At 35.0% G+C, this 12038-nt stretch overlaps 1 protein-coding gene across 9 annotated transcripts; it reads left to right on the plus strand.

Annotated features, from left to right (window-relative positions):
- Window positions 1-2551: 2551 nt before the first annotated feature.
- LOC107853106 lies at window positions 2552-10759 on the plus strand. 9 transcript variants are annotated; one of them, XM_016698120.2, is made up of 9 exons: window positions 2552-2659; window positions 3334-3460; window positions 3565-3586; window positions 7667-7723; window positions 7794-7875; window positions 9519-9614; window positions 9701-9825; window positions 9958-9976; window positions 10217-10759. In XM_016698120.2, the coding sequence occupies exons 2-9, from the start codon at window positions 3361-3363 to the stop codon at window positions 10460-10462; spliced, it is 747 nt and encodes a 248-aa protein (XP_016553606.1). In that variant the 5' UTR covers window positions 2552-2659; window positions 3334-3360; the 3' UTR covers window positions 10463-10759. The 9 variants fall into 9 exon arrangements, with proteins under 9 accessions (XP_016553606.1, XP_047256990.1, XP_016553607.1 ...); XM_047401034.1 differs by having other exon boundaries at window positions 2587-2659; window positions 3337-3460; XM_016698121.2 differs by having other exon boundaries at window positions 2606-2663.
- Window positions 10760-12038: the final 1279 nt, after the last annotated feature.

The raw sequence follows: 12038 nt of genomic DNA on the forward strand, positions 1-12038 counted from the left end.
GAAGAATGTGTAGAACATTTTAAAAAACTGCTTAGAGAGAAATGATAATTTAGGATATAGAAATAACAAATCAGTCTTTGAAAGAAAAGATGAAGACACAATGTCTATATTAAGTTCTACCATTAGTTATAAAGAACTGGCAGAATTAGAACCAACTAGCTCCTCAAGTGCTAGCCCATTCCAACAAACAAACCCTAATCCCCAACCAATAGATTATAGTACAGGTAATGTACCTAGAAGACCAGCAATTAGGATAAACCCAGATACAGAGCTTAGGGGAGATCATATAAAACCAGCAGGAAAAAGAATGTCAATAGAAGAACCAATCAAACTACAAGAAGGAGGAAACAAAGGTAAAATTCTGAACATAGCAGCACATGATCCCCAAATGTGGGATACAGTGATAGACTTATGAAAGGAATAGTCGCTGCAGATTACTTAAGACATTATACAGAAACAGATACAGAAACAATGTATAAATATTTAGAAACCTTCTTAGGGGAATCTGCAAAGGCTACATGGGAAAGTTTTAAGACAAACTGCCCATATGATTTCTAGGTTTTATTAAGTATGAGACCAAATCCCTATAATTTTACAAACAAAATGCATATGTTATTAACTGAAAAAGATCCAAATAGTGGATTATTAGCACTACAAAAGGAAGCATTAATCAAACTAGAACAATTAAGTATTTCGCATTGGGTATATATAAAGAAATTCCTACAAGACTATTTTTATTATTACACCGTCAGCGGAAATACTTTTAATGAAGAATTAGGTAAAAAATTATTCAATAAATTACCTGGAGCCTTAGGACGAGAAATAGAAGATAGATGGTATAAAAGAGATGGAGTAGTAGCCAACCCAAATTTAAAATGGACAATAGGACATAGAACACAACATATAATGGATATATTAACAGAAAAATGTACAAACATACAAATACAAAAATAATTAAAAAAAAATGAAATGAATTTCTGTAAATCTGTTATCTATACAACCCAGAATTACGATCAGAAACCATACAGAAAATATAAGAAGAAACATAATCAAAAATCATATAGTCGTAAACAATACTTCTTAAGAAAATCAAAAGATAAAAAACCATGGTTAAATAGAGATAGACATGTTAGGAAATATAGAAATGGTAGAAATTATAAAAACAAATTAGAATGCTATACTTGTGGAAGCATCGACCATTTAGCTAATGTATGTCCTAAAAGAAATAATAATAGAACTAGAAATTCTCAACTAATAGAAGATTTCCAAGAAACTTTATTAAATGTAGACGAATACATGTCAGATACAGAAAGTATATACTCAATAATAAGTATTGATATAAATGATAAAGATAATTCAAAATCTGATTCTTCGAAATCAGAAAAGGATAACTTAGTTAATGAGTTAGGACAAGAGATAGATGATTTAGACTTAAACAACCTAGTAATCAATAATTTAATGAATATTACTCAAGAATGTATACATGAATTCCAAAGAAATAAAGGTCTGGACAGTAATAGATGTCGTATCTGTAATTGGTATCCAAGTAAAGACAATAGAGCTAAATGCAAAAAATGTTACTTAGAAGCATGTATAAATTGTATAGAAAGCACCTGCTATATATATATATATATAAACGCCCCTACTTGAAATAAATTATCTTAAAATTAATTTAAAAAATAATTATCTCTTACAGCCTGTTTGGATGGTGGTTTGTCATGGTTTCATAATGTATGGTATGGTGTAGTATGGTATGACACAGTACCATGTTTGGATGGACTATATTGTTCACTGCGGTTTAATAATAGATTTTTTGTTTGGTTTGATGGTATGGTACGGTATGGTAACAGGTAAATTTACTAAAATGCCCCTATTTGTAATACATTTGAGATATCAACTCTTTTATCTATATCAGTGCTAGCGTAACTAGTTGTCCTTTTTTTCTTGATGCTTCTCATAGCTACCCGATGATCCTTTTAAGATTCCAAAGTCACAAGAGTATTTGCTAAACAAAGGTTTGGTGAACACAAACTAATGCAATCGGGAAGTACTTCCCAATCAATAAAACAATTGGTATATATGTATATATCTTAGAGTTCAAAAATCACTTCCCATGTATATGCTTTTTGTGCATTCACTCTGTGTCCCTCCATTTCAATTTTTAATTTTTTTTTATCAAATTGAGTTTTTATTAGCATTAAAAACTACTACTACTAAATAACTGTGATCATTTTTCTCACTCTTTAAATTTTTATATTGCTAATAGTAAGTCTTGCAATTTTCGATCTTGTCAACAAATGCGTAGTCTTATCATGTATTTTGTTGATAAGGATAAAATAGGATTAAAAAAAATTATATAAGGGTATAGTTAAAAAAGAAAAATAAAAACCATGACACACCACCAATTTAGTGGTTCAATAAATTATTTCATTTCATGATTATCAAACCATAAAATAGTAACATACCATACCATCAATTTTAAAAAATCACAAAACAAACATGATTCCCATGGTACCATACCATGAAACCACCATTCAAACAGGCTGTTATACGTCTACCAAACAAGCCCCACAAAAAAAAAAGGGTGAGGAAAAGAATGTGGTCTCCACGGTTTCAAATTTCAATCACTCCAAACCAATTCTCACGCTCTTCGCCAACTGTAAGTAAGACGAAACTTCTAATTACATTCTTCCTTCCTTCCTTTCTCTCACAGTCTTGCAGTCGTCGACTTCACACATTTGTTTTTATCAACTACAAATTGACTTGGCAAAAACTCTTATTGCATTTTCATTGACTGTAAAAAAAAAAAAGTAATCATCTAAGGTTTTTGGTTTTTGATTTGTTATATTTCCCTCGATCTTCAACAAAAACAACCATAGAAACAGCGGCAACGGCAATCCGTTTTGTTTTTATTTACTAAATTTGATTTGGCAAAAACACATTGACTATATAAGAAGGTGATTATTTAGGTTTTTGATTTGTTCCTTTTCTCTCAATTTTCAACAGCGATAGCCTTAGTAACAGCGGTAGCGGTAACGCTAGACCTCTTAGTTTTGTTTTTATTTACTATAAATTGAGTTGGCAAAAACACTTTTTCCAATTTCATTGACTATAAAAAGGTGATCATCTAGGGTTTTTGATTTTTTATTTGTTATTTTTCTGTCAATCTTCAACAGCGGTAGTCCTACAAACAGCAGTAGCGGATGACGTGTTTGTGTTGTTTTTATTTACTATAAATTGAGTTGGCAAAAACACTATTTCCAATTTTGTTGACTATAAAAGAAGGTGATTACCTTAGGGTTTTTGATTTGTTATTTGTCTCAATCTTTTCAGTAGAAGGAGGAGGAGGAGAAATAAGAAATGGGGTCGCAAGAGTATTTGAACAAGATGCAAGTCAGGCAGAATTATCGTAACCTTTGGCATACTGATCTTATGCGTACAATGCAAGCAGATACTCCTTGTAAATCTCTTCATTTTTTCCCTCTCACATATAATTTCCCGTGATGATTAGTGTTTTTTTCCTTACAAGATTTTTTTTTGGGTTTTGTTTTGTATTTTTTGCAGATTGCTGTTTTGCTCTGTGGTGGTAAGTATTTGCTTTTTTTTTTTTGTGCTGTTATGAATCTGTTGTTGTTGATTTGATCTGTTGATATGTGTTTATTGTATAAAATTATATTCTGCAATTTGTGTGATTTTGTCTCAAAAGTCGAAAATGTTTGGTATACCCCAAAGCAGGAGTGTAGGCAGACCTTAAGTAGGAGACCTTTATGTTTTTTATTGTTGATTTGATCTGTTGATATATGCTTATTGTATAAAATTATTTGCGGCAACTTGTGTGATTTTGTCTTGGAACTTAGAAAAATTTTGGTAGCATTATATGCTTAAGTAGGATAATTTTATGTTTGGATCGTGGATTTGGAAGGAATGGGTGAATTGTTGAGAGGATTTAGGAGGCTGACTTTAGAGTCTGGTTGGATTGGCTTATTCTTGGTGGTTTGCCAAAATAGCTTTTAAGCATTTTTGTTGTGTTTGTGTGAGATTTAAACGTTGTGGTGGTAATTATTTGCTTTTGTTTTTTTTATTTTGTTTTTTCGCCGTGATGAATCTAATGTTGTTGATGTTGATCTGTTGATATTTGTTTACTGTATTAAATTATTTGATGCAATTTGTGTGATTTTTTTTGTGAAACTCAAAAAAATTTGGTAGGGTAACAGAAAACAACAGCCAACAACCACCACCACCAACCGTACCAAGTGGGGTCTGGTGAACTTATGTTTTAACTGTTGGTTTGATCTGTTGATATATGCTTATTGTATAAAATTATTTGCGGCAATTTGTGTGATTTTATCTTGAAACTTTAAATTTTTTTGGTAGTGTTATATCCTTAAGCAGGAGAATTTTATGTTTGATTATTGATTTAGGAGTGAGTGTATTGTTGAGAGGATTCAGGGTGCGTTGACTCAATGGTGTTCAGACTCTTCAAAAATGTCATTGGGTGCGTGTCGGATCCTTCAAAAGTAGTGCATTTTTGAAGGATCCGACACGGGTGCAGCAACATTTTTGGGGAGTCCAAGCAACTTAATTGACATAAGAGTCTATTTGGATTGACTTATTTTAGTTGCTTTTAAGCTAAAATAGCTTTTGAACACTTTTGTAGCGTTTGGTTAAGATAAAAGGGTGCTTTAAGACACTTGTTTTTAAGCCAAAATAACAAAAATAAGCTAAAAATTATAAGCCCATCCAAACAGGCGCTTAGTTCTGGCGTTCTATTTAGACTTCCAGTCAGATCGAACACTTAAATAATTTGTTGCTAAGTCTTCTATTTAGATGTTTATGTCCATCTTATTAGCTAAGCTGGATTCAGTCTAGTATTTGTTTTGTTAGATTCCTTTAGTTTGAGTTAGAGAAATAAATCATACAGTGTGGTTTGGTTTGCAGGCAACTTGTGCAAGGATTATATTACTGCGATTTTAATACAGTGACTAACAATAATTGGATGAATTAGTGCATATGCTTCTTTTTGTTGTATATTGGTTCAATGTTTGAAAAATTGGATATATAAGGTACACAATCTAGAACATGTGGTTGTTTTTTAATTGAATGAGATTTTGTTTGCAATTATGCTCCTAATATTCTTGAAGGGCTTGAGAAGAACCAGTATAACTTGGGTGTTTTTGGTCTTTTTCCAAGTATAGCTAATACAGAACAGGGGTAGTTATGTTGCTTGTATTTGGTATAAACAATACAGTGGATTCCCATATATACATAATTACCTAGAGAGGATGTGAGAATAATAAGTAATAGGCTTAGCCTTGGTGGGAAAAGTTACCTGTTATGCGATGGAATAGTCGAGATGCACTTAAGCTGGTTCGTTATAAAATAAGAATTCATAATAAGTAATCAAGGGGCTATACTATGCAAGATTTATACCGTGATTATCTTTCCTAATACCTTAAAAGTTGTATTGTTTTTTTCCTTCTCAAAAAACAGTACGACTCCTAAGAATCACATAGGCAAAATTTGGCTGACAGAAATTGTAATAGTAGTAAATGCAATCGATTGTTTGCTAGTTACGTGATAGGTGGGGAACAAGCTTTGTAAGTTCTAGCAGGACACTGTCTATGGTAATGTACTACAAGAGATGATGAAAATACTATTCCTTTTAGCAATATCTGACTCTGCAAATCGAGTTCTGTCTGGAATTTGAAACTGAGTGCACCCATCAAGGCTTTGTTAGTTGTATTCTTGTCTAATGTCCGTTTCTTGATCCCTTTGGCACCTCATAATTCACAGGTCACAACCTCTTGGGCTGCCATCCTAACTGTCGTTAGACTCAATGTGCAGGATCATGGGCTGCCATCCTAAGTGTTCTTAAACTCAATGTGCAGGACATATACACACACATAATACACGTCTATGCATCTTATAATTTTATATTTAGTGTGTCTTGAATAAAGTGAAATAAGATGTAATTTGCGGTTTAAGTCATGATGTATTCTTGTCTAATGTCCGTTTCTTGATCCCTTCGTCACCTCATAATTCACAAGACACAACCTCTTGGGCTGCCATCCAAACTGTCCTTAGACTCAATGTGCAGGAGCATGGGCTGCCATCCTAAGTGTCCTTAAACTCAATGTGCAGGAGCATATACACACACATAATACACGTCTATGCATCTTATAATTTTATATTTAATGAGTTTTGAATAAAGTTAAATGAGATGTAATTTGCAGTTTAAGTCATGATGCATAGGCAAGTAGTTCGGTTTAAGTTTAGCTTGACTCCGTACAAGGGTCAAGATTTGCTTGAGCTCAGCGAAGCCTTAAGTGATGAGCTCAAGCCTAAATTAGATTGTATTTCACAATGCTCAAGCTTGTCCACAAATGAAACAAAAGAAAAGTTGAACATACAAATTCAGATCTGTATGAATCTGTTGGGTATTTTGTTTGACCCTCCAAAACAAACAGGATAATTTCAAAGAACCCCCTTAAGTTTGGTTTTGTAACATGGAGCTCCCTTTTGGTTTATGACATTACGCTTATCTTCCTTATTTTGATTTCCTTGTAGTAATTCTTCTGATCTATTTGTCATTTATTATAAAAAATTATAATCTGACTAATTTACTCTTTCTTATAGTCTTTTGCTTGATTAATTTTGTCAAAATCTTTTTTAACTGCATTATTGGATAATCAACTCTTCACCTTCTTCCTTAATCTTCTCCATGCTCTGAATTTCTAATTACTTAAGCTACTATGATCACGTTCATCACACTCTGATCAATTCTATTTTCTGGTAATTAAAGATAAATTGCGCTGAAGCTTCAAACAGTACAGACCAAATACATAGACAACCCCTTAAAGATGGCTTCAGTTTTCATTTTGATGCCTTTATTAAGTCTAGTACAGAGTAATGCACCAATTTATTCAAATAGTTACGCCAATTGTACCAGGAGAAAGAACTGGAGGGGTGTTCGTTTCTTGACTTGGCTGGTATCTGAATTATCTCTCTGCTTATTACAATCTGGCTGCATGTGCAGTCACGCATGCTTGTCCTGTTAAATCAAGTGGAAAGCTAAAGCGAGATACTATAAAAAATGGTGCAATTTGGAACCACAAGTCCAAAATCAATTTTGGGAAGGGAGACGGGCTAGTGGTTGTTATTGGAGTCGAAAAAGGGGAATTGCTTACTGGATATTTCTTGTTTTTTAAGTGAATAAGAGTGATTGCTTCTAAGCTCTTCTAATTTTTGAATGTACTGAACAACAAGAAATAGCGAAGGATGTTTTCCTCTTATTTTAGGGTATTTGGTTTTAATACAAGTTCACCCATGCTTTCCAATTTTGTCTAGTGACTGTTATTTCACTGTAGGATACACTTGCATTCATGTACTCTAGAGATTCTATTAGAAGAAAAAAATCATCTCATCAGATTCAGGATCAATTTCACCGAAAGTTACTAGTTTAAAAAAAAGATCAATTTCACCGAATGTCCCCCAATACATGTGTTATTGTGTTTAGATGCCAAGATATTTATTGGTAACATTCTTTAACTGGATTCTTGCTAAATTTTTCTGATATTATGTAACTAGTGTTTTCTTCTTGTTACTTCAAGAGAAAATTCGTTTTAGTAAGTTATATATTTGCCTTACTAAATCTTCAATTTTGCAGTGCACCATGTGCATCATATTTGCTTCGAAAACGAGCTCTCTATGGTGATATGACAAGGTAAGACATTTATCTTTCATCAATCTCTGGTGGTGATAGCTTTGGTATAATGAAATTTTCTGTCTCACAGGTATACATGCTGTGCGGGTTATATGCCCTGCAGTGGTCGGTGTGGAGAAAGTCGTTGCCCTGAGTTTTGTTTAGCAACTGAGGTGAGCACAAAGTTTATTACCTTTTTTTTTGTTTACTGCTCGAATAATAAAAGTAATGTAATTATAGTTTAAGATTATCTTGGTTAATTGTATTTGAATTGAAGAATATTTTTATGTACAAGAATATTTATTTCTTTATACAAGACTAAGACTTTATATAAGGAGTGCCGTGCGTCCATGCTTTTTTCTAAAAAAAAATTCTTCTCATGGTATTAGAGTCACTACATCTTGGTAGAGACTTACACAAGTTCCTCATACCAGAAGGCAGTCACATGTTTTCTGCTGTAGTTGCTGATGCTCTCTTGTCTTCCGACAATTGGTGCAGCACTCCTTGTGACGATCTGTACTACTCTCGTTTCAACAGCTTGTGCTGTTCTTTCTCTCCCATGGGTGCCGTTCCTCTTTCTGGGGTGACCAGCATTACTCTTTCCAATGACTAGCATTGCTCCTCTATCTGGTGACCGGCACCCTCCACCCTTCTTTGGGTGTTTGCCACTGCTCCTCTCTTCTTCGGTATTTGGAGTTCCTCCTCTCTTCTCGAGCATATCTCTAAGGTGACTGCTGCCTTTTTCTCTCAGGCAATTGGCACCGCTCCTTTTTTCTGCGTACAATAGATCCTTGTGATCGGGCCCTTCCCCGGACCCTGCGCATTACGGGAGCTTAGTTCACTGGGCTGCGCTTTTTTCCTCTCTTCTTCAGTTAACCAACATCTTCTCTTTTTTGGACCACCATTCTAGTTGCCTAAGTTACCCGGACTCTTCACTTTCGATGCCACATGGGTGTGGATGTGGGTGTCGGATCCGTACTCGATATGGTCAACCGATTTTGGGTACTTTGACCAAAATCGACTGGGAAAGTCCGGACAGATTTAAGAAATTCTATAATCAAAATAAAAGCTAAGGTGAAATTGAAGAAAATGGAATACCTTGTATACAAAAATTTCTATGTTATTACTTTTCTTTTTATCTCCTTTCGGGATTTTCTTCTTGAAAAATATTTTCTCCCCAAGTTTTCCACATAATATCTAAAAATTTATGTTTTATAACTCTATTTTTAGATATTGAAATTATTTTTCGCCAAATCCCTGCACCCGTATCCATCCCTAGATCCATATCCCCGAATCTTTAAATTGAGACAGTGAAGGATCCGACCTCTAGATCCATACCCGTATCGGACACCCGCACCCGAGTCCGAGCAACTTAGCTAGTTGCAAGTTGCAACATGTAACTTTCCAGTAGTTTCCTGGCCACACTTGGGAAGCAACGTTCTGTATCAAAAAGCAAGCCTACATTGGTTTTTTCTGTTTGCATTTGAGAGGTGCTAGAATTTAAAATTTTTAATGCAATTATAGGTTAATAATGTGTTAAATTCATTGTCTTTAAATAGGAAAACATTGTGGAATTTGCGATATTATATTGTAGAATGTTCTTGATTTAGGGAGTAGGAGAATTTTTTCATGGCTGGCAATAAGTTTAAGCTTTCATCTCGAATTTATGTAGGACATCAAACTTTTATCTTATCTGTTCTGTGGCATCTGCCTAAAATTTTTGGTGGGCTGTATTTTGAGACGGTGTATGTTCCATTTTGAGCTTCAACCTCCCTTAAGATATCAGTATGCTTACCTTTTGGATTGAAACTAACAGGTTTTTCTCTGCTTTGGAAATTCTGTGGCTTCAACCCGCTTCATGTTGCAAGATGAGTTCAACATTCAAACAACACAATGTGATAACTGCATTATTGTAAGTTCTCTCTCCAAGTTCCCCCTTTCACTGGATATTGAGTAAATTCAATTGGGCATTTCGTCACACATTTCTTCCTTTCGAAGGGTTTCATGTTCTGCCTCCAACAACTTGCTTGCATATTTTCAATTGTTGCTATGATTGTTGGAAGTGAGGAGATCAGTGAAGCTTCTCAGTTGCTATCGTGTTTGTCTGACATGGTCTACTGCACGTAAGCTTCTCTATATTCGCCCTATTCCTGGACATTATCTTTATCTATAGTTTTTTGGTGTTAACCCTTTATCTTTAAGCATAGTAGCTCAAAGTTCTTTACTAAATATTTGCTGGATCTTCTTGATTGCAGGGTTTGTGCCTGTATGCAGGTAAGGAAGAAACTCAATTGAACTGTATTAAAACATGAAATGCGTCTTAGAACGGAATTTTACAATGGTTTATGTGGAAAAAACTATTCATGCTAAAATGAAGTTAAAAGGTTACTACTCACCAAAAAGAAAGAGGAACTTACAAGCAAACTGAGCTTGTAAGCTTTCTGCAGTAAGTAGCTAACCCTTTCCTAGTAAATAATTTACATCTGAGGTTTCAATATTTGATGAGCATTGCAGACACAACACAAGGTTGAAATGGACAAGAGAGATGGCAAGTTTGGTCCTCAACCAATGGCAGTGCCACCAGTGCAGCATATGTCACGACTAGATCAGCCTTACCCGCCAACTGTTGGATATCCTCAACAAGCTTATCCAGCTCCTCCTCAACAAGCCTATCCACCTCCTGGCTATCCGCCTACTGGCTATCCACCCGCTGGCAGCTATCCTGCCTCTGGTTATCCACCTCCTGGCTATCAGAAGTGATCTTTTAAAGGATTTGGTGCAGCTTTCTGGAATTAAAAGAAAATTGGAAACAAGTTTATCTACCGTGGATAACGTTGTGATTTTGTATAGGTATTCATTGGTGAATGGCGATCGTAATTGAACTTGTGTGCCGAGTTTTTCTATAGATTTTCGTCTCAAAACATGAAAATTGCATTGCTCTGCTTCTTACAGCCATGTTTAATTGGTGTTTGGATTTGTATGGTGATGTGTCAGAACTCACAAATTCATTCCGGTATTAATTAGTTAGGTGATTGCTTCTTGTTGAGGCTCTTTAAATTTCTGTGGTACTGTTCTGCCTTACAAACCTGTGGCGGTGTAAGTGGTAAGGGTCGTTTGGTACAATGGTAGAGGTGGGATATCCATGGGGTTTGTTATCTCCCCTTTTACATGGGATAATTTATCCCACCATTTTTTGTAAAAGTTCTCTCGGGATAGCTAACATCTGAAATCAAACATCGGAAAAATTTAATTTCAGATCTTATCTTGAGATTATTATCCTTATTTCATATGCCAAACGACTGCACGGTTCTACCTGATGCTTTCTAATTTTGTTAAAACGGCGGGCCGTTTACTATGGATAGAGGAAGGTGAAGGAAGAGGTTGAAAATGCACTTCCTGACATTTCAATCTTTGCATTTATTCATAAAGACATGTTTTCCTCCTGAAGTTGTAACAAAAATTTACTTTAGCCATTAAACTTAACCTGTAATTGTTTATCCCCTTATGAACTTTTAAGTGTATTATTTGGCTCCCTTAACGGTTGATGTGGCCAAAAAAAACAAAAAGGTCTAAGCGCGTTTTAATAATAAAAAAGGATAAAATAAATTAAGTGGGGCCCACTTTAAAAATTTTAACCATTATTTTTTTTCCTTCTTCCTTACACTCCACCACCCCCATTTCTTCTTCTTCCTCAAACCCACCACCCCCATGTCTTCAATCATGAGGCATCAAAAATCTTCAATCAAAAATTTCTTTTTTTTTTTCACTCCTATCCACTAAAAATCTTCAACCAAATACACAATAATAAAATATATAAATTGTACAACAAAAAAACTTTTCTATAAAGATCAAGAATCAATAAATTAAACGCAAAAAATACATAAAAATCAATTCTTTCAGGTACCATTTTTCAAGAATTTGCTAAATTTCAACACCCAAAAAACTCAAAGAGCAGTAAAATGGGACATCAAAACAATGGGAAAGGAAAAAAGAAGAAGAAATGAAGAAGGAAAGAGCAGTAGTAAAAGAATAGGGAGCAAATCACCAAATTGTCTTCTTCACCACTTTCTTCAACCTCTTCTTAATTTAGGGAAGAAAAGAAGAAGAATAGGGAACAAATTGTCTTCTTCACCACCTTTTCAACTTCTTCTTCAAAAATTAATTAGTTTCCTAAAATATAAATTTCATGTTGAAGGAAAAAGTAGTAATAGGAAGGGGGAACGGGAAACGGGGGGGGGGGGGGGGGGGGGGGGGGGGGGGGGGGGGGGGCAAAGCAAGGGGGGGGGGGGGGGGCCAAGGGGGGGGGGGGGGGGGGGGCGCGGGAGGGGGGGGAGGG

Source organism: Capsicum annuum, chromosome 12, assembly GCF_002878395.1.
Source record: "Capsicum annuum cultivar UCD-10X-F1 chromosome 12, UCD10Xv1.1, whole genome shotgun sequence".
NCBI lineage: Eukaryota > Viridiplantae > Streptophyta > Magnoliopsida > Solanales > Solanaceae > Capsicum > Capsicum annuum.